Genomic DNA, 25850 nt, shown 5'->3' on the forward strand with positions numbered 1-25850 from the left:
GGCCCTTTACTTCATCCTCCCCAGCCCTTTACAGCACACTTCATTGTTGTGGCATGTCTGTGTCTTATTTTGAAGGGATGTTTAAACATTACCATAGCAATCAGAGAGCGTTAGGGCAGTGGTTGAGAGTAGAGGAGTAAACTACCCCCCCCCACCGGGCCTCAGTAAAAGGTGTTGAGTGGTCCCCGGTGATAAAAAGGTTGGGGACCACTGATCTACAGGACGGGCTTGACCCCTGAATTGTCCAGATGTCCTTTCCAGATAGTTCTTCAGGCCAACGTAAATGCTGTGTCTGCTATTCACCCGACCCCATAGCACACTGAGTTTCCAAGGCTGGACTCTTGAATTCAAAACAGATGCTAGGACTGAGCTGTAATGTGTGTCCGGGCAGAATTCGAACCCTGATGCTAAGATATTCATGCTGATCATTATCAGGCATAAAATCTGGGCTTGACTCCCTTGGACTACTCTGTGGTTCAGCCCAGGCTTCCTCAAATGCTGTTAAGAGAGATGAACAGTAAACAGATGTAATGCTTTCAAAATGGATTTTGTTTTGGTGGCTCAACCTTGCATATTTTCTAGTGGTGATTTGCACTAGAGTTAGGGTTGTTTGCTTCAATTACTTTTTACACATTTAAAAATAAACAGAATTTTTGAAATATGAGATGTAGAAGAAAGCTGGGCAAGTACCATGAGACATCTATTGATTAATGGAGTTCATCTAAGCCGGTTGCATGACTAGAGGGTCATGAGGAGCGTGCGAGACAGCATTCAGCTGACCCCTAGGCCCTGGTGGGTGGGGGCTGCTTATCTTGGCACGCGCACACAGAAAATACTTAACTGATCTGTACAGTACATGAGACAGGCATGGAGTAAAAACAGGCGGTTTTGGCCCAGGGCATATGGCCAGCACCCTACAAGGAAGAATGGCTTTCAATAATATTTGTGGTTCTCAAAAATCTTTCATCCAGCTTGGGGATGGTCTAAATTTCAACAGGCCTTCTACATCTACTGCCTTTATTTAGAATGTTTCATTTTTCAGAGAAATTCACTCTCTCAGTATAAGATTTCAGACACTTTTTTTTTTTTTGTCATCAAGCAAAGACAGGCTTAACCTGTGATGGTCCCCAGTAGCAGCCAAGCTGTGATGCTTTTCTAAAGAGGCAGTTACAGTCACCCATGAACCACCGAGAAACAGTAGCTCAAATATGCACATACAATTCAAGGTCTGAGCATGTGGAAAGTAGGACCAGCAGTTAATTAAGCAAGCCGCTTTTGAAGCCAATCACATTATTCATGGGGTTATGCTGAAAATAAAATCTGGAGGGAGAACTATGTATGCCACCCTGGATTTTTTGGAAAGAAGGTGGGATTTAAGGTGGGGGGAAATCTAATAACTATGGTGGATAATACATACATTATTGCCAGTGCATGTGATATGTCGCAAGAGCGCCCTCTAGTGAACCCAAAAGGAGCATTGTTCCTTGTATAAATGGACCCAGACCTCATTACAATTACAGAAAATGTGAAGTTGTTGATGGTAATAATCTGTCATTGCACAAAGTAAAAAAAAAAAGCAAAGCTAAAGCCACAGAAACACTTCCCTGTTTTGACTGTGTAAATGATTTTGCAGAAGGCATTTAAAATACAACCAACATTTTTATTTTTAAAAACCACCTGAAATAAGAACTGATTGATGAAGGACACTTCTACAAAAGAAAATAATTATTTTAAAACTGGGAACACAGTGTTCATAGAAGCATGCTGTTTCTTAAAATGAACATTTTGGATTTGCTATCACCTGTTCATGTATTGGATTTATGGGTCGTGACCTGGCTGTTTTCAGTAGGTAGAGATACAGAATTGTGTGGCAGGAAAACACCTTCAGCAGAGAACATGGTGTAAAAGTATTCATTGCCACACCGAAGGTACTTTCCCCCCCTCCATGCTTCCATTTGACAGGCATCTGAGTTTCAAAACCTGTACTTTTCTTCGCCCTAAGAAGAAAAGTTGGTTTTTATATCCTGCTAACGCCCCCAGCTTGCACTGCTTAGTAATTAATAGCAAATAATGATAATGCAATACAGACATCAGAAAACATATTACAATGGCATTGAAGACTTATACACGGGCACAAAATGTTTAGAATCTGAGGATTGGCCTGTAAGCCTCGTACTTCAAACACAACTGCAGACATGGTACATTTTCAAACTTTAAACAGAGATGGCAAACTACCAGCCACTCTCCGAACAGTAGCACAATGGACCTCTTTCATGTGAGTCTAGAACCTGTGGACCGTATGTGAATGCCTGTGCATGTGTGCGTATGCTTCTTTTGGGCGTTTAGTCTACAAAAAAAACATGTTTAACATGCTAATCATCAACACCGTCACATTTAGAGAACCTCCTGCCCTGAAACACAGTGCATGTATAAACCAGCTTCAGGTCAGGTGCCCAATTCATTTTCAGGGAAGTGTTTTAAGCCTGTGTTTTATTCTACCCAGGAAATCAGTAGCACTTCAAAGCGTTGATCTTTCTTTTCCTTATAGGAGGGGGGGGGAACTGGTTTGGTAAAATGTGACGTAGAGTTGGGGTACAGTGGATTGGATCCAGTGATGCACAAGTGGAAACAAACAGCCTTAGTGCAGTTCCACTTGCGCACAATCTTGTGCAACACTGAGCACTTTCCCTCCTAGCTATTATAGTGGTTTCATACCTTCTTGAGCAAAGGGCAATGCAAGTGGAGATACAGTTACTTTTAGTGCAAATGGCTGGCCTTTTTCTTGCATTTCTGCTTGGGTGGAAATTCATCCTGGTTGAAACCAGGCTAGAAAGTTTCCCCGCCTTTACATTTAGAGACTCCAGTGCACCATTATTGGAGCAGAGGCATCCATCATCTAAAACTAGTTGAGAACATCTAGGAGTCTCCCAGGCATACCATTAGGCCCAGGCAACTATTGCATGAGTGCAAATGGATTCTTACGTATTTGTTGGGTTATGATGCAGCAGGGGACTGGCTCATGCTCTCAAATGGCACAGGTAAGGTAACTACTGTTGTCAGTAGGTACTTGTGATGCCCATGCAGATTCAGTATACAAATCTCTATAAACTACAAAATAGGCATTGCCTGGAGCAATTGCATTACCCTACGGGCAAAACAAGGAGGAAATTTAATTTCCCTACAACTGAAATGTTAATTGTGAGAAATCTGGATTTTCTGGAACAACTGATTAATACAACTACGCACTTATTTCTCAGTAGAATGATGGTGTGGAAAGGTCTGTGGGCAGCAAACTTGCTAAATTCTTAGGTGCAGTTTGTACTAAACAATTAAAGCCTGAAATTTCTGAAGTTGAGCCTAAACCTAACTGTCCCATATGCTGATGTTACCTCTTTGAACAGATTGGCCTAGTCCTCCTTCACTCTGCTGTTGTTTATGGGAACCCAGGTGCAGAAGGGTACATCCAAATGAAGGCATTTCCTGTTCTCCTTCAGATGAGGAAGGCATCCTGCTGTGAGTGGTTTTGCCCGTCAGACCATAGAGGCAGTTCTATACTACTCACAGTCCTGCCTCCTTGGAAGAGCCTACTCTGGCTCACGTTCTCACTAGGAATAGCACTGGAATTCTTTGAGGCTGTGCAATTGTGGTGCTATTTCTGTTTTGTCTCCTCTTAATTTTCTTCTGTCAAAGACACATTTGGGGTAGGTAATGTCCTACTCATGGGAGCAAGGAGACAGCCTAGTCTTTCTTCTGAGAGTCAGTTTCTTTTGCATTTGCCCGGCAAGACATTTCAGGGGCTTTGGTCCAGAATGGAATTAACTGCATGACAGCAGTTGCCTAAACCTGTGAGTCATCCTCTGTAGATCATTCAATGACATTGGCATCTACTCCACACATCTAAGAACAGCATGTGTGGGAGTTCACAATGATAGACATTGCTCCAAAAGGACATATAAAAACAGCAACACTCAAACTCTCTGCAGCTTCTCCTTGGGAAGTAGACGAGAGCAGCACAAAAATTTTGCCCTTCCTTCATTGTCTAATACAGGGATTCCCAACCATGGGTCTGGGGACCCCCAGGGGTGTGTGGGAGCTCTGAAAGGGGTCCATGGCTTTTCCCCTTCTGCCTAAATGGACTCAACCACAAGCCTCTTCCACTGCTCCCCTGCCCCAGCCAAGCATGAATGAGTTCTCTCTCTCATGGTTTCTATGACTGGGAGAGGGTGGCACTTGCACACCTAATCCCACCTTAAACCACCTCCTATTTCCCCTCCAGTCCTCCTTGAGCCTGCCTCTTAATGCAGATGGTGATGTCATTTCCAGAGACAAGCCATTTCTGGGGGTGTGGTGGGGAGGTGTTGCCAGCAAACATCACTTCCAGGGCTCCTCAAAACCTGACAAATTATTCCAGGGGCTCCTGCATGGTCAAAAGGTTGAAAAAGGCCGGTCTAATAGGATGAACCTCCAGTGACTAGGGCCTAGTCTGCACACATGAGATAATGCACTTTCAATGCACTTTAGAAGTAGATTTTCCTGTTCTGCACAGGAACATCCAGCCGCGAAAGCACATTGAAAGTGCATTATCTATTGTATGCAGAATAGGCCTAGGATAGCCAACTATAGATTGGGAAATTCCTGGAGTCCCGGGGCTGGTGCCTGGGAAGAGAGCTCAGAAAGGATGTGATGCCACCCAGTCCATCCCCCAGAGCTGCCATTTCTACCAAGAGAACTGATCTCAGCTGTCATTCCAGGAGAACACCGCCAGACTTCACCTTGAGGTTGGTAACCTTACTTATATCAAGAGGAGGGACACTCAAATTGCATTTTTCACAATCATTCAGATGTGATTATGCTTCAAATTCCACAGTAATTTTCAAGATTGCTGTTATATCAGCTTACCATTTATACAACTTAATCTTATCGACTAACGTACACCATACAGAACTGATGGGGTATCTGCTCCAGCGAGTTTATAATCTACTGTTACATGTACATGGATAATTCCTGAGCTCATAAAGTGCATTAGAATTATTCAGCAGTGCCTTAAACAAATGTTGAAAGATGGGACTGAAAACCCACCCCTTTGCCATTTAATTTGCAATTAACTTTCATTTCCTCATCATTCAGCTGTACTTCCATTCATACAGTGTTAAGGAAAGATCCTTGCGCAGTGGGGGGGGACACTACTGCAGCACCAGTCTGGCTCCTGCCATGCAGGATTTCTTGGGTGCACGGTGTTCCTTGGAGCTCACTGGATCAGGATACATTGCTACAAGCTCCAAGGGCCCAGCACAGAGGTTTTCTATGTATCAGCACTACACTTTGCAACTTATATCACTGTATGTTTTAAATTCCAGATTTTCAAAAACGAGAAATCCTGTACCCAGCTCCTAATGCTTGGCTGTGCTATTGCGTTTCCCATGAGCTGCTCTCAAATTTTCTTCGTTGCTTAGAAAAGCTCACCCAAGGGAAAACATGGACATATGAATAGGTAGCTAGCTGCTCAGTTGTGTTCTCCTTCCTTGCCAATCCTATGGCCCTGCTCTAACAAAACAAAGAGTGCTCAACAGATCCTCTTTGAAGTCCTAGCTCCATGTTCTGTTATTAATGACATATCTTGGAGTGTACAATGATAAAACACCAACAGAGAAATACACAAAAGCATCCTTATGTACAGCAACATTTTTATGACCTCAGTGGGGTTAGAAGCAATGTTTTCATTTGTGTTAGCTCTCTTAGCTCTCGTATGTCGCACAACTCTGCTAAAAGGAGAGAATCCTTATTCGGAAGAAGACCACGTTGATATTGGTCCCAGATCCATCATTTCTTGACAGATGACACGGCAAGCTGCCAACCGTGCTTTATCTCATCTGGACCTTTCTACCTACTGGCAACAGAGTCCTTTGGTCTATGCCAGGCCAGTTATAGTCCGAAGTCCATCTTGGATGCTGTGGCTTCTTAACTAGCACCCTTCTTCTCCCATTCCTGCAAAAGAATACATGGAAGCTTGTCTTGGGATTTATTTTAAATGTGTATTTGATGCCTTTCCATGGGAATCAAGGGGGGGGGGGCTGCATGTAAATTTGAAAAACAAGCACCCCACACAGTAACAGCAAGCTGGATAAAGAAAAAGATGATGACCACTAATCAAAAAGGCAGAAAGCAAAACAAAGACTGCTGTGGTCTGGATGGCAGGCAGCTCTGGACCCAGACTTAAGATAGTACTCTTGGATCTTTTGTGTAACTGCGACCCCATTTTCTGAAAGTGATGCCCAACCCAAACTCAGAACTCCAGATTTCCTGTTTAACTTACTTTTGTATTTTAGACCTGCCTCAAAACAAACAGAGATAGAATGATCTTGGATAGGAGGCAGGGCAGAATTTAGTAGCACTAGGAATCAGATTTGAGTGCTGGGTGAAGTCTGAAAAATGGTTTCAGCAACTGATGAAATGCTATTTCTGGTAACTGTTGTGTATCTAATTTGCTGCAGCAATATTTCCCATGAACCAAGAGGAAGAAGAATATGAGGAATGTAAATAATAATGGCTTTATGGCATCTCCGAAGAAGATGGGTTATTTCCAATGCAGGAATCTCCCAGGTGGCTACGATGGATGGGGTGTATGTGATCTGTCCCCATCCCAAATGCAATGCTATATATTAGTATTGCCACAATGACATATGGATAGTGGGGGTGAACATTTCAGAGCAGTATAATTAACTAAGGCTGCAGGGACCTGCCCCCCCCCCACTGCCCTGTTTCCTCTTTGATACCATATTTTTAACATCAGGTGGGTCAGTGTGGTCATGAACCAACTGCGGTTTGTTAATCTTATGAATATAACTGTTTTGTATTATGATGTGTTTTAAATCATGTAAACCACCATGAGACAATACTTCGAGAAGGGTGGCATATAAATACCTATCTAGATAGATTTGAAAAGCTAATGAAAAACACGCTCAAACACCCAGATAAAGAGTATCTTATGTCATGGTAAGAGCCTCTTGTGGTGCAGAGTGGTAAGGCAGCGATATGCTGTCTGAAGCTGTCTGCCCATGAGGCTGGGAATTCGATCCCAGCAGCCGACTCAAGGTTGACTCAGCCTTCCATCCTTCCGAGGTCGGTAAAATGAGTACCCAGCTTGCTGGGGGGGGGTAAACGGTAATGACTGGGGAAGGCACTGGCAAACCACCCTGTATTGAGTCTGCCATGAAAATGCTGGAGGGCGTCACCCCAAGGGTCAGACATGACCCAGTGCTTGCACAGGGGATACCTTTACCTTTACCTTTATGTCATGGTAAAGCACAGTGGGTCTTCTCACGGTGAGCCTTACCTTTGCTTTCTGTAGAACTGTTCCTTTCCCTGTGACCATAACTGATAACGGCCGGTTTTTCAATGCCATTGCCGAATTCACTGGTGAGTTTTCTGTGCCGTTCACAGGGTTGACACCTTTCATCTGCATTTACAAGACAAAAGGCGATCACTGTGGTTCTACAGCAGCCATCCATATTCCTCAGCCACCTGCTGGGGATCAGAGAGCATTCTGCACCCAAAGTCACACACCTCTTATTGTTGTCAAATTGCTAGACTCAGTCCCAATGATGGGTGTCCTTGGCCTCTCTCTTCGTGTGGTCATATTTTATTTGTAAAAGCTGGCTGTGATGGCTAATTGGCTTATACAACTTTTTAAACACATTCAAGGAGGATCAGAAAAATCAATGTCTGTTAGTAGGGGATATGCATTTGGCTAAACAGAGGCCAAAAAATACCCCCAAAATACCTTACCAATATTTTTTTGGTATTTTTAAAGCTGATTACAGATTTATTGATCTGATCAGCTACCAGTTTAGCTAAGCCTGAGTACAAGCCCTGGAGCAGAGAAAAGCAAGTTATACAACTAGCTCTTCTTCCACTGACTTTCCCCCTGTTTGGCTGCTTTCTTAAATCATCTGATCAGCCTCCATTGGAACAAAAAATCTCTCTTGATACAATAACCATGTGTCCTGATAAATGTTGTGTTGAGTAGTTTCACCTCTGAGTAACAGAGACGAATAAAGTACTAAACATAACTGGAAAATGTTGTGAGTCTGACCATTAATGTGTTAAAGTAGCAGCCCCCTCCACCCATGGAGAAGCCCAATCGTAGAGTTGGAAGGGGCCTCTAGAGTCATCTAGTCCAAACCCAGCAGAATGCAGGAAGCTTCACTAATTCACAGTTCTGCTGTTTGGTGAAATCTAAAAATGAGCAGTAGACTCTGGCTTCTTATCTTTACTATGATCTCAAGACCAAATGGTTGTCTTTTTATGAGAACTTTGTGTTAGCAGCTGTAGAGAAAATTACAACTGTTGGTCCCAGTTCCCTTTGACATTAAGGGCTCTGTTCTGCTGGCTGATCTTGCCTGCCACCTACTTTAGGGCATGCATTTTCCAGATGTGTCGTATCCACAGCTGTGCCAAGCGTAACAGGGCCAGATTCTGCTTTCCTGAGGTTCTCCTTCACTTCGACAAGGCTCAGCTCTAAGTCCACACGCTGATCTTCCTTCTTTTTGCACTCCTCCTCTATTTCCTTCAGTTTTTGCTCCTTTGTAGATAAAAGGCTCTTATCTGCCAAGAGAAACATAAAAGGATGTCTTAGTGGCACAAGGCGAGATCCTGGGACAGCTTCTGCTCCTTTCTTGCCCCAAGGGTAAGGGAGGGAATAGACACACCATCCCTTGGCATGAACAGAAGATATTCACTAATTTGGTTCTCTTGTCCTCCCTTAGATTACATTCTTTCAAACAGCTGTACTCAGTCCAGTTGTTCTACTTACACCACCTGTTTTTATCCTTTACAAAATAATTAAAACCTCTCAAAGTTATTATAAAATTTTCAAACCACCCCTCTCTGCAAACAGGCTTGGGGCAGTTTACAATATTTTAAAATTCAGTTTAAAATACAATAAAAATATCATAATGCTACTTCTGTTTGTTCAGTGGTGGGATTTTGTTCTGGGGATAGTTCAGAAATGAGAATGGAAGCACCTTGTACAATAAGTAATTTATGGACCTGTTTTCCACAAGCAGTGTTTTTCTGGTGTTCACCATTTGCTTTGGTGGGTTTTGAAAGTATTAAGACAAATTCATGGAGGACAGCTCTACTGCAAGATGGATTTTTCATGAACAGAGGTCATATACCTCTAGATGTCAGGTCAGGCTTTCATCTGCCTGGGTTGCTTGTCAGCTCCCAGGGACATCTGGCTGGCCTCTTTTGAAAAAAGAATGCTGCCTAGATTTTCCTCTAATCCAATAAGGCAAGGCTGGTATTACGGTATTGTGAATTTCTTTGCTTTCCCTTTCCCCATACTGAGAAGGAGGTAACAAAACAAGGGAGGGTTCCAGGACTAATCTATGACATAAGCAGGCAAAAACCAAACAAATTGCCTCATTTCACACTCCTGTAATAGGACATGATTTGTTAGTTTTTGCACTAGCACCTTCCTCAGGCATCAATCTTCACCCAGTATGAGCACATCATGTCCAAGAACATCCTCCTTCCATTGGCTGTTATGAGCAGCATCCTGAATAGAAATGAGGGCCATGAATTTACCTGTGCAGCATATCAGCATCTCTTTCAGCTCCCTTCTCTCTTTCCGAAGCTGTGCCAGTTGAGAGCGGATCTCATCTTTCTCCTTCTCCAGGCGTTCTTTCTCTTCTGTGTACCGCTTCACCTCGACCTCCGTCCTGTTCTTGCCTAGTTTGGTTTCTACAGGTGCTACAAATAGAGTAGCAAAAACTGAATGTGGCAGTTCCCTAAGGTTGATGCCGGAATTGCAGGAACCCCCAACACCGCAAACAGCTTTCTTAGACCACTAGCCCACCACAGAATCATAGAATAACGGAGTTGGGAGGGACCTCCTGGGTCATCTAATCCAACCCCCTGCACTATGCAGGACACTCACAACCCTATCGCTCATCCACTGTAACCTGCCACCCCTTTGCCTTCACAGAATCAGCCTCTCCGTCAGATGGCTATCTAGCCTCTGTTTAAAAATTTCCAAAGATGGAGAACCCACCACCTCCTGAGGAAGCCTGTTCCACTGAGAAGCCGCTCTGTCAGGAACTTTTCCTGATGTTTAAATGGAATTTCTTTTGCATTAATTTCATCCCATTTGTTCTGGTCTGTCCCTCTGGGGCAAGAGAGAACAACTCTGCTACATCCTCTATATTGGGTGACATCAACCCCCAGTCCTTGGCCCGGTGGCAGGCCACGAGAGCCTCGGCAGCAGGCCGTGGCTCCCTCCCCCCCCCCGCAATGAGAAGCTCGCCAGGCCACGAGCAAATCGGCCACCGAAGCTGCGGGTGGGTGGGGAAGGGAAGCTGCCATGCATGCACGTTTGCGGAATTCACCGGGGGCGCAAACGCACATGCGTGGCAGTTTCATGTATGCGTGCATGCGCAGAGCTGCCACGTGTGCATGTCTGGGCTCCCCACAGGAGCGTAAACGCACATGCGCGGCAGCTCTGTGCATGTGCGTTTATGCCCCAGCGGGCTAGGAACTAAACTTCTTTTTGTGCTCTACACTGAAGGTTGGCCCCCAAGTATGGGGCCTCATTCCACTGCATGGCAACCAGAACGCATGGCTTTTGTGTTCTAAGCTGGGTTGTGAATAGTGACAGCTGACATGCCCCATACCATATCTGCCAACCTTGTACAGCCCTTGGATAAATACATCTGCTTGAGGTGAGCAGACCCACCTGTATTAGCCACCCTGGACCGGTCCATCTTCTCTTTGGGGACAGTCACAATTGCTGTGGTGTCCTTGATATCAGGACCACTCTGGGGAAAGGCAATTTGCTGCTGCTGTGTTTGGATCTTCACCATGGGTGTCCATGGAGGCAGCAGCTCATCTATGTCTTGACGTCTCTGTTGGGGGGTGGGGGAAGCAAGAGAAAAGAACGCTTAACAGATAGGCAACAGAGGAAATGGATCCAAGGTAGTCTGTATCCCCCAGTGTGGTACCTGGTCTGGAATTTCCATTGACCTTCTGCTCACATCTGCTTGTTTATGCATCGTGGATGAGTCTTTGGTGGAGTCTGTTGAGATGTTAACAGCAGCTCTTTGTAAAGAAGGGGAAGCTGAAGGGGACATCTGAGCCTGCTTCTTGTCAATGCAATGGAGGAAGGATTTAACAGGAGTGAGGTCTAGGTAGACTCTGTCTTGTTCCCCTTCCCCTTTGCTTTCATTTGGGGGAATTTCCTCCTGTGCAAGATTAAATGTATTCTCTTGTAAGCAACTGCTCATCCAGGAAGGAGACAAGCCCTCATCTGACAGTCAAGCAGATAAAAATAAAGCCATGCTATACTAGGGATCAATATGGCTATTATTACAAGGCACTTAGTGACGAATTGATGGCTCCTAGTAAAGACTGAAATTATTTCATTGTGGCTTTTTCTATAAGTACAAAACACATTTCTGGCAGTTTTTAAATAAAGGGGGAAAGCTCTTCTGGAAAGCTGGCTCTTGCCAACAAGAACTCCAAGTTAATTCAAAGGGTCTTTGTGAATTCCTTCCAGTTGACAGGAGCAAGGAGGACATGCTCAATCTTTTACTAAGCAAGCATTTTGCATAAGGATCCATCTTGCTCTATTATTTTGTATCTACTTCTTGTTTGCAATGCCATCTCTGGTCATTTGTCATTTTGTCCATGGGGATGTTAATGTTGTAGGAAGCAGTAACATTCCTTGGTCCTTATTTTATTTTTATTTTTTATTTTTATTTATTTAGATTTATATACCGCCCTCCCCAAAGGCTCAGGGTGGTTTACATTAAAACTAATCAACGATACATGAAACAGTCTTCGTTAAAACATACAGTAATTAATAACAGTGGTTGTAACCATATAACAGAATAATGTAACAGTATAACAATACTTGACAGCCCAAGGAACAGATTCCTATTATGGGTCATTATTTTGTTGAACAGCTGTTATTTTTACCTGCACCCATACCAGAAAATGAATAATAAAATATCTGGCCACTCTAATGTTTCTTGTTTGAATTTTCACACATCTACCATAAGTAAGTCCTCCTGAATTCAGGAGCAATCTTAGTGATTTGGGAGCCCCAAAATCACTGCCCATCCCTAACACAAACACATATGCCCACACACACACCTGTGACCAAGGCAGGGGTGGTCCCCATTCCTTGCAAGGTGGGCAGGGAGCTACTGCTGTCAACAGAAGCCAGCTGCCAAGTCCAAGAAGGGGCAGTTGCAAATGATGGCAGGAGCATGCTCTTTGTCCCCCTCCTGTGTGCTGGAGAAGGTAATTGGCAACTGAGAACAAACCCAGCAGCTGCCTCTTTTTGCCAATTAGCTAAGACCACCACTGCCCCGAATTCAAGGACACTCGCTTCTTAGAGCATGTGCAAAAGATCACAGATTCTATCCAACTGTAAATAGCCCAAATAAGGGTAGTGTGTTTGCAACTATTTTTAAAGTCAAATCTAGCCCAAGCTATAGGTGAACTGCAACAACAGCCTTCAGTATTTACAATGAGAGTGCTTTTTATCCTAATTTGCCTCTTGATCTGACACTTTTTCTTAACCCAGCTCAAGGAAGGAGGACATCTAACACTGGATTAAAAAATTACGGGGCAGTGTGGAACTCCCTAGCCACTGTACCTCTGCATCTCAGTCACATTGTGCTGAAGTCTCAGGAGCCAATCTGATCTATATTCCTAGCAGCTGCAAGATAACTTATTCTTTGAAACATTCTCTTTACCTTGCAGTCCCTGGAAAACAGAAGACCCTTCATTGCAACTACATACCACAGATGCCTCTGGAACGTCTACATCGTCATAGAGCTCCTCTTGATCCTCTTTTCCCTTTGGCAGGTTATCAATATAGGTGTTGGGCTCGGAGTACTTCCTCTGCATTAAACTAGAACGAATGAGAACAGATGTGCCTTCAATGGGTGCTAGATGCTGAATGAGATGATAGCATAGTCTGAAGCCACACACCCATAAGAGCACACATGCGCTCTCTTGTCACTGGATGGGGGGGGGGTGGATAGATGGTCACTCAATAGGAACCTGTCAGTCACCAAGCAGTTAAAAGTAACTCTTCACGCTTCTCCCATGGCTGCTGCAATCACTGTCTTGTCCTTTCAAGCTACCACAGCAGCACCAGCACCCTTTCCCATCCACCTCTCTTCCTCTCTGCAAGCCTTGCTCTGGATGACAAAGGAACTGTTATTGGCTCTTCCCTCTGCGTCAAAGCTACTGTTGGCTTCTTCCAGGAAAAAAAAAACATCTAGTCAACTGTATATATTTCTCTGGTAGGGCAAGTTACAATTGGGGGCTGGTTGTTTGCCTCAGGAAAGAGCAGAGTGAGAGAGTCCTGCTCTGAAATGCTTCATGCTTGGGCAAGCAACCGTTCTGTGACTGGTAGCTGAAGGCTCCTGAAAAAAGATTGTCACACCCAGAAATATCCATTCTGTCCTCCCCTGGTCTAAGACAGAGGTCCTGTTCCCCATCTAATGAACACTCGTAAGTCTGCAACGAGATGGAACAGGCCTGATGAAACCTTCTCCTGAAGAAAGTATCACCTCTGCCTTGAGTAGGAAGCAAGGCATTGCTAAATGGTCATGAACGGGATTACATGTGCTCTGAGTATCTGTGATTTGAATTTATGGCAAAGAATCTAAATTCTCAAAAACAACTTGGGCCCTCCTTTTTTTTAACTTTATTTTCAGAGAAAGACACGGTTGTAGACCTCAAGGGTTTGGAGCTTTTGAACATGTGAGAATATTATCTGCTGAAACCTTAGCCTGCCAAGGGAAGCTTTGTAAGGAATGTCCTGTGGTCAGGTGATAAAGTGCATCTTCCTATTACTGCCCCTTTAGTCTGATGCCACCTTCTCCCAGCTGTGCCTTAAATCCTTGCCAAAATATGCAGCATTCCATGAAACTCCCTACATACAATCCAAACACAAGATCTTACAGTCAGCTCATTTTAGTATTTAGCATCTCCCCCACAGCTTGTAGGGAAATGCTTGGAATGGTTTCTCTGTGTTACAGGCTTGCCTGCCCAAAGGCCACAAAAAAGTTGTGTATATTCCTGTATGGAATGAATTTTGATGGACAGCTTTTATTCTAATCTCTTGGAATTTCACATTCTTTTCAGTTGAATGGTTTATTCTTCCAAGTTGATTATGCATGTTGGCTTCTAAAATTATGATCAACCTTTAGGGAGCATAAACATTGATTTTTTCTAATACGCAGAAAGTGATATCTTTGCCTAATATGTAATGATTGCATCACTTGTATGCTGGGGAGAGTTTGAGGCAGGTGGTGTCGAAACCTATGCCTCACCATGAAGAAATCAATTTATTAGTTATATTCTCAGATCAGCATAAAATACAATAACAAGAAAAAATATGTTAGCGATATAAAAAGGATAAAATTGTCAACAAGATTGACATCCCAATAGTCATTTCAGCGGGTACAATTAAATGGAGAAGAAATTGCAAGACACAAAGGAAGCCTTCATGGTTTTGTCACAGTGCTCTTCTCCCGGCTAAAATGGTCAAAAGAACGTAATACACTGGCTGGATCCAATTCCTACATTAAGTAGTAACACAGAATGGTCAACCTCATGCTGACTTTAATCACTGCTATTTCTTGCAGGACATTTTCATGCTCCTCATGTGGGCAGAACTCCTATTTACATATCGAATCATCCTGCTGCTGCTTTTACTAGCAATTATAGTCCCACCATTCCTCTTGTTTCCTCTCACGTACAGGATCAACAAAACTACTTAAAACCCATCCAAGTCTACCTGGCTGCCACCACCACTTACAGGAAAGAATTCTTTGCAGCGCTCACAATGCAGGATACCCTGTCAGCATCAACATAGTCGTAGGTCAGTTCTTCAGGATCTGTTTTCGAGCCAGACTCAGATAAAAGGAGACCTAGCCAGTGGCCCATTTCTTCACAAGTCTTGGCCTATGAAGCAACCAAAGAAGAAACCCATTGTTATACCCACAGGCCAAATTTCCATGGGGCCTCAGGCCTAGAAAACAAGTTCCAGGATAAGAAGAACAAAAGAAATCATATTTAAGAATTATTTTAAGATCCCATGTGATAAAACATTTAAAAACAATTGTTCTTTCAAAGAGGCTGTTAAAAAATCCACTCTCTGCCCAAATGTCCGTATTAAAGGCTGAATTTATGCTGTAACAATGAAAGGCAGTTTGGCTGCCAGAAAAAAAAAAACACATTAGTATCTGTACACTGCCTTGACTATCAGTTACCCTTCATTTCAATTAAAGGTTTGAGGATTCATTTCTCTGCCAGTAGATGGCACCCGTTTAATTTCCTATTCTTGGTATTATGCAGGAAAGGAATTGTGATTAAAGCAGTCCTAACGGAAGTTGAGGAAAGTGCCCTGTAAGATGCAAGAAAAATGATTAATGACATCTGGTTGGCCTGATCCAAAATGCGAAACCTGAAGAGTGATACTGTTTTCTGAATGGAAATTGTGCTTTTTGAAGCAGCTTTTCTGGCTCCATCAAGCCTCAGCAATCTACTAAACAAAACAACCTTCAGAATGCCAGGCGGTCACTGAGCGCTCGTTGTTGGCTGCAAAAATTCCTCCCTCCACAAAATGCAGGAAGTGTGCCACATTTTCCTCTTCCTACTCACAGGACCCAAGATTAGAGATAGAGGAAGAAAGAAAACAACCCCAAGGCAAGGCAATGGAAACTAGTAGACATCATGAATGACTTGGTCGCATAGGGACACCTTTTGAGCTGCTGGAAACCAGAGTCACACAGACCGGTGTACCAGCTTTCAGATTATGGGACACTGTACTGGCATTGCTCAATCCAGATGGAAATGCCTAAATAAGGAATATTTCAGTAAATCCCAAAAGGAAACATTTCCATTTCTACGATCTGGATCAGGGAGTACATTTTCAGTTTGCAAAACCCTGGCTAGAACTAATCATCTCTGACCACACTGAGCACCTAACCTAACTACATTTTCTAGCACACCTGAACATTGAGAAGCCCAGTGGGATAATTGACCTGGAAGGGATGGCACACTCAATCCAGACGCTACTCGTCACAACTGACCCAGTCTTGTGTGCTTTCACTGAGGAATGCTGTTGCTAACAGCAAATCATAATGCTGCTATTTAATAGAGAGATAAACCAAACCTCTAACATGGCCAGTTCTTCCCCGTTCTGCAGGATACGGAACGAGTAGAGATGGTCCAGGCTTGGCTCTGTGATAACGTCGCAGCCGATCAGGTTCAGAGGCTGTTGAGCTGTTTTGCTTCTGTTCTTGTCCTGGTAGAAATGCAGCTGCCCATCTTTAATGTGACACCACCGAGATCGCCACTGGCTGTTCACAAGTACATTGAGGTATGCTGCAAAGAACGATGGGCTCATTTAGGTGACATCTTCCTTCCTAGTGGAACTTGAGCACTGATATTACAGCACTTCTCTTTGAGCCACGGGGACGGCAGACCTACACTAGCTGTTACTGGTGCTAAGACAGTTCTGTGATCACAGGCATTTCTACTACATGGCAGATAATCCAGATAGCTAGCTGTGTTTGTTAGTCTGTAGCAGTGGGAAAAAACAAGAGTCCCCCCCCCACACACACACACACACACAACTGAGGCAGGATATGAGCTTTTGTGAGTCACAAAAGATCATACCCCTGCAACAAACTGTTAGTTTTTAAAGTGCTCCTGGACTCATTGTCTTTTCTACCAGCACATGGTAGGTCATGCTGCACACAGGCTGTGACAAGAGAGACCCCCAGTTCAAATCTCACTTCTGCTGCAAACTCATTAGGCAAGGTCTGCTTGCAAACGACTCCCTTCCAGCCTCAGAATATCATTTGCCTTTTGTGGGTAATAATTCTGGCCTACCTTACAAGTCTGTTGTAAGGATTACAAGGGAATGTATGGAAATCACTTAGTACACTGGAAGTGCTTTAGATATCTGACAAACTGAACTCCTTAATGCATGAGCAAACTATACTGTAACTTAAGTGGCATTTTACATAGTCATACATATAATCCAAAACACTGGATCTTGTCAAAGCTTTTCACTGACTTTATTAGAGCCCTTCCTGCTGAAAACTGAGGGCCTTAATAGTTCATGTTCAGGAAATGCAAGAAGACCAGTCTTCTTCTCATCACTCTGGATATCCTGTCATGATGGGCTGCCTCCTGCCTAGATCACTGTCTCAGCCAGGCTCTTGTGCTGGTTGCAGGGGTTACTCCAAACAGTTGCATAAAATCCCCCCCCCCCAGGTTACTTACTACAAGTATCCAGAGACCTTTCTGGACTATCCAGTGATGATGATTTCTTTCGCCCAAGGTTCATCAAGTTACCCAGTTTTAATCCAGATGTGCCTTTCTTCTTAACTGTTCAAAATAAAGGAGAACCCTGAATCATAATTCCAAATTGTGCTGATGAACATCCAACACAACCTTCACAAAGTGTACACGACCCTATTTGTAAAAGATATATCTGTCCAAGTCAGCTTAGTTTCACAAGCCACATTGTGGTTTGGTGCAGGAACTTTTGCATCACTGGAATCAAGCATGGTGCCTTAAAAACATATCCCGTGGAGGTACTTGCTGCAGAGAAAACAGGCTGCCTGCCTGCTCTCCCCATACTAATCACCTCCGGGAACTAAGAATGTGAATCAGTGATGCCTAAGCTTTCTAGTGCCCTCAGATGCTGGGATCTTCAATGCCATTAGATGTACCACAGAAAACACTTTTAAGGGCCAACCATTTGGTCTGTGGATGACTTTTAGCTCTTCCCCAGTGCTCACTTCAGCTGGATTAACTACTTAACATGTTTTGCTTTCATTCTCAGAATAAAACCACCTGTGTGACCCATGACCCTCTTGGCTGCTTAAATCTTCAGGTGGAGGGGGGAGGGGATGGAAAATATGCCTCCCTGAGAGAGAGGGTGGACTGGAAGGGGCCTATGGTGAGCCCACCCTGGACACAGGAGATCTGAATAACCACTATCTAGTCTCAACTATATCCTTCTAGAACAAGCAACAGGGATGGCTGGATTAAGTGGATTACAGGCATCCATTCCAGTCTGGTTTCAGACTTGGTTATGGGACTGGAAGGGCATTGGCTGCTGCGACGGAGGACCTGCACTGGGAGAGTGAGTCCCTATTGATCCTCCTGGACTTCTAGTACCATCCGTCACAGTATCCTTATGGAATGTCTCTCAGGGTTGGGATTAGGGTTGGGATTTTCTGTTGATTTTGGGCCTGTCTCAGTGTGATTCTGGGAGACTGCTGCTGTGTCACCTTCAGTGACTGTTATTCGCCTCATTTGTGTGTGTTTATGTTTGGAGTAAATTAATGGATATGCATTATTTTAAATATTTTTGTTGAAATATTTTAATGTTTGATGTTTGCTGCCTTGGATACCCAATTTTGTTGGAAGGTGCCATAGAAATGTTTTAAGTAAGGCAACGTAAGTAGCGGTTTATCATGTGGCTATTTACTTCAGTGTCAATGCAACCCTCTAGTCATCTGTAACCCAGACAAGTGGTGAGAGTTTTACCGCACATCTGAACTCGATCAAAAGTGTGGGGGAGTAGAGTGACATTTCCAGGGTGTCATTTTGAGTCAGGCCAAGGATTTGTCCCTGAAAATCATTACTTGCATGAGTCCCATGGAGTAGGAGAGTGAAAGAACAAATTCCTGCTGCTACTGATCTAGGGTGCCAAATTCCCACTGACCAAACAAAAACAACAACATTATTCTATGGTTTTGAGGTGTTAAACTCAGTCAAGAGTTTACTAGCCCACCATGAATTGTAAAATTATAATGTTACAATTAAATGTTAATTGTTAAACATTCTATGGTTATGTATATGTTCTCAATTATTATATGTTCTCAATGATGACATTCTTTGAATTTCACGGCAAACCGTCCTGAGCCGCAAGGGAGAGCGGTATAGAAATGTAATATATAAATTATATGAACTACACACATCCCTCTTGTATTGCTGATTTCATTAGCCTGATTAGAAATCTGTACTATATAATGTTGCTATATAGTTTCACCATATGTTATTTCAAAGAACTGTAAAAAAAATTAACATACTGCAGAAGCACTAACTGACTCAGTGCCCTCTAAGTAAACTGCAGCATTAAATGCAATTTGCAGAGAATCTTTCTCCTAATTCCTCTTCCCTCTTCTGCTGATTCAGCATTCATGACAGTGTACTATTACCATCTTTCGTTTCTTGCAGTTCTGGATGGCCATCAGTGCTGCCTCCACTTTCTGACGTTAACGAATATCTCTCCAATGACTCTACCTGCAGGCAGAAAGCAGGAATAAGATCCACGGCACCAAAGCTGCAGTAGCACCAAACCACTGACAGAAACCACTGACACAAACTGAGCCTCCGGGGAGGGCGGTACATAAGTATGATAAATAAATAAATAAATAAATAAATAAATAAATAAATAAATAAATAAATAAATAAATAAATAAATAAATAAATACTGATCTCCATAACATATGCTACAGGAAAGCCCCATGTACATTTGCTAATTTTAGTTCATGAGAGGATGCAGGAAGATCTCTGTATGCATGATGGCAGAAACCGGAGAAAGTGGAGAAAGAAAGACTTATCCTTGATACGAGGAACCAAGAATCATTTGCAAATTCTGATTCCTCCACAAACAATTGTGCTTGACATATGAATGCAGGCTTTGGAAGCACCTCTGGCTCTAGCAAACATCAAGGAAGCACCCATGGCCTTGTGACATGTGGTTTGCTTTCTATGGAAGAGATATGCTTGCTTTAAAACGTGTTCCTGGCATTTTTCTCAATCCCACCATATATCTGTAATAATAACATCCCACACTATTGTATGCTGAGAGAGGCTCTTTGGGATTATGGTTTGTGCCACTTTTGTCCAGTGAAGCCTCCTTCAGATCACTTTGGTCCTCAACATTTATTCTGTATAGGCAACTTTTAGTTTTCTGTGAGCACAGAAAGAAGCTTGGTGTCCTGAAGTAAGCTTATTCACTTTATTAAATTGACGACATATTGTGACTTTGCTGCACAAGCCTGTTTATCTATGTATTCACAAACTGTGTACACTCATTTTTTTCCTATGCGTGTGTTCAGTAATTCTCATGTTGCATGAACAAGTGATTTAAGCCCCACGTTTATCCAAGTACTGTTCCCTGGTTTCATCTGTAAAGTAAACATGTACTGTTTTTTTTTCTTACAAATATATATACAAACAGGCATGCTCATTGCATATGTATATTCACTGGAAGACGTGAATAGGGTTTATGCTAAATGGGAATGTACGAAGTGGGCTCTAATCTCTGACATAAGAGACTTCCATGTGGGTTCTAGATAAATTTATCTCACATCATCTTAGTTTCAGTATGAATTAAAAAAACATTTGACATGTAAAGAACTATATCTACCTTATTACTATTTATGATTTGATTCATTAAGAATTAACTATTTGGAACAGGCCTCTGCAAGAATCCACCCCCACCCCCAGCTTCTAGTTCTACACTAAGGAAACAGCCACGGCAAAATCTGTCAACAAAAGAGGTTTCCATTTCACCTGTTGCTGTGTTTATATCTTCCATCTAGAAAGATATCCAAAATGCTTCCCTTTCAAAAATGTTGTTCCTATCAATCCTTCATTTGTATTGTAATGGTTAGATTTGCCAGCTTTGTCTAAACACCCAAATTTTAATTTCAAACGAACTTCTTGAAAAAATAAGCAGTTCTACAAGAAGTGTTGATAACAAAGAATGCAGAGGCAGCTTGTCAAGGTTCCAGTCGTACTTCTTTCAACAAACAAGGGCTGGGTTCTTTTCACATGCAAGTTTCAACCATTTTCCTGTTTTCCTGGGCATTACTTCCCTTGTATAACCAGATGGATTTTCAAAAATTAAAATAACGTGAAGCAACAAAGGATTGCAAGAGACAGCTTACTCTTTCAAAACCACCTCTAAACAGATTAGACATACTTTGGGATAACTAAGCCGCTGGGAGTCTGGAATATACTGGTTCCCATCACACAGCCCATCAGTATAGAGACCGCTTGTCTCTTGGATAACCTGTGTGGAAAACAAAGAGTTAACGTGTAAGTGAAGACTTCTGCACTGCAAGGACTGCAGATAGCTGACGTGCAGCTCCATTCCTGTAAAGCCTCTTAAATGGACCTGCAAAGAAGCTGCCTGCTTGCCAAAAGACCTGGTTGCTCAAGGACCCAGAATGGCCATAAAAACAACACACCCTGAATACAGATTCCAGTTTCTAGAAAGAAAGTTTTTCTCATTGTCACTCCCACAAAAATGAAAGGGGAGGCTGCAATTCTATACATCTCTAAATCCAGACCCTGAAAACAAGATCTTATTCGCTTTGTTTTCCTTCTTCTTCTTTTGGCTATCAAGTTGCAATTGACTGATGGCGACCCCCATGGGGTTTTCAAGGCAAGTGAGGTTCAAAGGCAGTTTGCCTGCCTCTGTGTAGCAACCTCACACTTTGTTGGTGGTCTCCCATCAGAGCACTAGCCAGAGCTGAGGCTTAGCTTCCAAGATCTGACTGAGATCAGGCAAACCTCGGCTATCCCAGGAGATGTTATTTACCTCCATGCCCCCCAAAGCTTCAAATGTCCATGTCAACACAATATGCCTCTCTACTAAAGGGACAAGACATTTTTTTCTCCAGGCTGTTGGTAAGCCTGGTTGATGGGCTGTGAGATTTATCCACTCTTATCCTGTTTTTGCATGGAGAACTTCATTGCTTCTGTTTCCAAGCACAGGCCTCCAACTGCTGTCTGGAAGTATCCACCAAATATAGACCACTTACTAAAAACTTATTAACCACCACCACCGGATATTTAAAACCAGGAACTGCAGCTGTGCTTTTGCACTGGTTACAAAAATTCGAGTGAGCACTAAGCCAGTTGCTAGACAAGACCATTGAAGATGAAACAAAGCTTTACCGGAAGGAGGTGCTGTAGACAGAAAGGAAGGCCCCTCCTGGGCACCAAGAAGAGGCTTTTATGGTGCTGCCAAGAAAAGGCATCAGAGAGTGACAAGGGATGGCTAAGGGATGCCTTATCGTCTTGCACTACTTCCCAAATAGGAAAAGTAATGTATTCAGGGTATCCATTTACTGCAGGGAATGTTCCTGTGTGTGTGTGTGTGGGGGGGGGGAGATGGGGACTAAACGGAGCATTCTTGCTCATTCATAGTCCATCTCATTCACTTTTCCCTTGGCTTCCCAGGTTTCATCATGAACAGCCTATAAAACTCTCAATAACCATATGGACTACAAACATGCTTTATATTAAAAAAATTACAGAGCAATGGAAGACTGAATCCAGAGCCAGATACACAGGCAGCTCTCAAGACAGTGATAGACACAAGGCCAGCCAACTCACCCTGAGCCACTGTTCTGCTTGGTCCTTACTCTGCAAACCCAACACAATAACATCTGTATTCATGGGGATGATCTTCAGCTTGTGTTCCTGCTTCCTGACATGTTTCTCCTTGTGGATGACACTGCAGCCCACCAAACTAACGTCCAGCTGGGGGTTGTGGTCCTTGGACGTCTTGTAGCACTTAATGAAGAAGCAATAAGGTGGCTTTAAGGAGACCAACCATTCAAAACAGATGACATACCTTATGCCAATAATGTTTATTTTATCTTATACTCCTGACGGTTAATTTTTCATTATTTTTGCTGTAAATTTCATTACTGAACATTTCGCAGCAGCCAAGGGTACATTAGTAATTATTTATATTTAAAATTTCAGCTGGAAAGCAGCAGGAAGAAATTAAAACCAACCACCCATGGCTGAACAGGAGATCACTAGCCAGTTTCACATTCAGTGCTCAGGTGGTTTACACGGATGACTAAACAGTATTTACTGGCGTCACTATATCAAAATGAGAGGTCCTGCAGTTTACAGCTTGATGGAAGAACTGCTGGGTGAAATTCTTTGAGCAGAGCGGGCTCATTCCCAGACCTGTGACTATTTCACATGACCAAATGCCTGTAACAGCGATGGGAAAACACTGAGTTACACAATTAGATACTTTGTGTCACAGCAGTTGGTAACTCTATTTAGGAGATGATGGCAATTATGGGAGAATGGGCAGATGTGTCCTTAGACACTGCAAATCTGTGGTCCTCAAACACACATTTGTTATAGATGCACGACACCCACACAGACCTTCATTCACTTACAAAGACACACTCAGACAGAAGATACATACAATGGGAACAAGGTGACCTACCACTCCCAATGGCACCTTCCTACTCTCTCTTCTGAAGGACTTTAGAGAGCATCACAAGCAGTGGCGTATCAAGGGTGGGTGTGTGGTCTGCCCTGGGCACAGTTGGAGGAAAGCCCTTGAAAGGAGCCCTATAAACCTTCATCCAGCCAAATACCTTTCCTCTTATTTTTAAAGTGCAGTTCTGGTTTCAGCCACTAGGGGAGCAGGGACATCTGAGTGCAGCAAAAACCATGCTAGGATCAGCTAGGCTTCCCTTTCTCCGAGACTGAAGCAATCTTGCTTGAAAACAACCAAGCCAGCATGCCGATAGTTGCTACAGCAATTGCCTGTCTGCAGGTCATTTTCTCCTATGGTCTAGACATTATCCTTTTTGTTCCAGCTCAGCCAGATCTTTCAAAGCTGTAGTTCAGGTGTTACAGCAAGATAAAACAACCTTTCTTTCTCTTATTTTATCTCCCTCTTTTCCACACATTTCTCATTCATTTATCTCCCTTTCTTCACCTAATTTTTCTGTGTCCCTCTATTTATTTTCATTTCTTGGTCACAAGACCTTTTTTCCCTGCCCATATTGATGACAGAATGTATTTAAGAGTAGTATAGCAGCAAGCCTTTATTAACATTATAAGAACAGCAGGCACTGGTTCTCCTGGGCTTCCACCTCCCTTGCTTGAGCTGTGATTCTGTGCTTGAGATCAGCTGGAATTGCCACCGTGGCACTGGGTTTGCTGGACACTATGCATTGCACTGGTTCTACTGGGCTTCCAACCCCCCTCCCAAACCCCGGATGGGGGTGGGGGGAGGAGAGGAGGGTTTAAAAAAAACCTTATCATCCCCTGGTGCCAGATAGGGTAGGTACACCACTGAGCTCAAGACCAAATCATCAGTGTGCAAATTCCTCTGCTCAAATGCAAGCCGTTATAGCGACAACAGTTTTCCCACAGTGCTCGTAAATGTTACTTGATCATGTTAACATACATAGTTTTGAAGAGTGTTGATATTCTGTCAGAGTTTGGCTTTGAGAAAACACCTTCCTTCAGACTACCCCACCCCCTCAAGCACTCACATACCAACAACCTGCTGTCCTTAATGACACACAGCTGCTTGGCCCACTGCCCCAGCCACTTCTTCCGCCATAGGAAAGCACAGATCCGGGCATCTTTCATGAGTTCAATGGACGCTTCGGTGGATGGCCACTGGTGTGGAGCTGATTTGCCCTTACTGCTCTCCTCCTCGTCATAGGATTCATAAGAGCTGCTGACCACTTCTCCATCATCTGCAATCGTGGGGGAGAAAAGCCACTGCTGGGTGACAACACACCTTTGATTCTTCTGTGCTCCATTAGGCAAGCTGGGCAACATTACAACAGCAAGCATGACCAGTGAGGCCCAGAAGACAAGTATGGCTTGAAAGTAGGTCCCATAAAGGTTTCCCATCTTTACTTATCTTGTGTTGCTCACAGGACTTTCATCAGCATGCACAAGCCAAACACAGACTGCAAACGATCATACCAAATGTTATGTTTTTATGTGCTTATTCAGATATGTGAAACTGATTGATAAGGATCATTTCTCTTGAAAGGGAGATAGCTTTAAGTTTGGCGTTTAGCACTTTACAAAATTGTGCAAATGCACACAAGTAGCTTAATATTCTGCATATTTTGTTTGCAGTACTGCTGCTAATGAATACAGCTGCTATGAAGAAACACAGCAATTCAAAGGGTGACTATTGTTACTACATATTTGTTTGTTTGGGGAGTGAGGGGCATCATGACTTAAAGCAAAATGTATGGGTTCTATTAAACTCATTGTTTCATTTTCACAGTTGGAAAGATAAAAACATAACAAGCATAAGTAACAAAATAACAAATGCAAAAGCAGGATTACGCCCATGTATTGTTGGACATTATAGCTCTGAAAACAACTCATGCAGCTGAGATGTCATCTCACATCCTGTCTTTCGTTGAAGCCAAACTAGTCATGAGGGCATATTCATGGCTCCCACAAGGATGCTGCCACCATTTTAAAGTGACTCCAAAATGCCCTGAGGGCTTGATCCTGATTGGGCCCACAGCACATTGCTCTGGGTCCCTCCCCTTCTCCATCAACTGCAACCAAGGAAGAGGAGACCCACTGCTGGGAGATCACAGTGAGCACAAAGTTGAATATCTAATTTCCACATCTGACCAGGCCAAGGCAGGCTTTGGTGGAGCCATTTTTAGTTCTCCTTCCCCATGCTGAATGGAAGAGTTGTGGGAGGAAATATTGGGAATGGGGAACTCAACTCTCTCAGCTTGTATCCCCGAAACTTTAACATCACCCCCCTTCCAGAATACTATAAATTGTTAGGGTCTCTACTTGATAGCAGTATAATTCATGGATGCATTTGGGATTGACAGGAAAATTAATCAGGATTATCTAACACCGCCCCCACCCTCACCCCAGTGCTTTCAGGCTCAAAGTGATGAGAACTCTTAAAAGCTCACAGTATCCTTGAATGATGGCAGAAAGGAATCAGAGTTAGAGCATGTGCA

The 25850-nt window shown here is 43.2% G+C and overlaps 1 protein-coding gene across 4 annotated transcripts in view; it reads right to left on the reverse strand.

Annotated features, from left to right (window-relative positions):
* Window positions 1-1639: 1639 nt before the first annotated feature.
* Window positions 1640-25850, reverse strand: part of AFAP1L2 (actin filament associated protein 1 like 2) — a 98116-nt gene continuing 73905 nt past the window's right edge. For 3 of the 4 annotated variants that reach the window (XM_077349831.1, XM_077349833.1, XM_077349834.1), the window contains 14 exons: window positions 24388-24593; window positions 22462-22641; window positions 21041-21130; window positions 19266-19350; window positions 17317-17421; window positions 16199-16410; window positions 14840-14985; window positions 12808-12919; window positions 11001-11240; window positions 10736-10904; window positions 9589-9753; window positions 8411-8604; window positions 7334-7456; window positions 1640-5985 (listed from right to left, as the gene is read on the reverse strand). In XM_077349831.1, the coding sequence (XP_077205946.1) occupies window positions 5959-5985; window positions 7334-7456; window positions 8411-8604; window positions 9589-9753; window positions 10736-10904; window positions 11001-11240; window positions 12808-12919; window positions 14840-14985; window positions 16199-16410; window positions 17317-17421; window positions 19266-19350; window positions 21041-21130; window positions 22462-22641; window positions 24388-24593 (2054 nt within the window). In that variant the 3' untranslated portion in view covers window positions 1640-5958. The remainder of the gene's footprint in view (window positions 5986-7333; window positions 7457-8410; window positions 8605-9588; window positions 9754-10735; window positions 10905-11000; window positions 11241-12807; window positions 12920-14839; window positions 14986-16198; window positions 16411-17316; window positions 17422-19265; window positions 19351-21040; window positions 21131-22461; window positions 22642-24387; window positions 24594-25850) is intronic. The other variant, XM_077349832.1, reaches the window with a different exon arrangement.

The sequence above is a fragment of the Paroedura picta genome, chromosome 8 (assembly GCF_049243985.1).
Source record: "Paroedura picta isolate Pp20150507F chromosome 8, Ppicta_v3.0, whole genome shotgun sequence".
Taxonomy (NCBI): Eukaryota; Metazoa; Chordata; class Lepidosauria; order Squamata; family Gekkonidae; genus Paroedura; species Paroedura picta.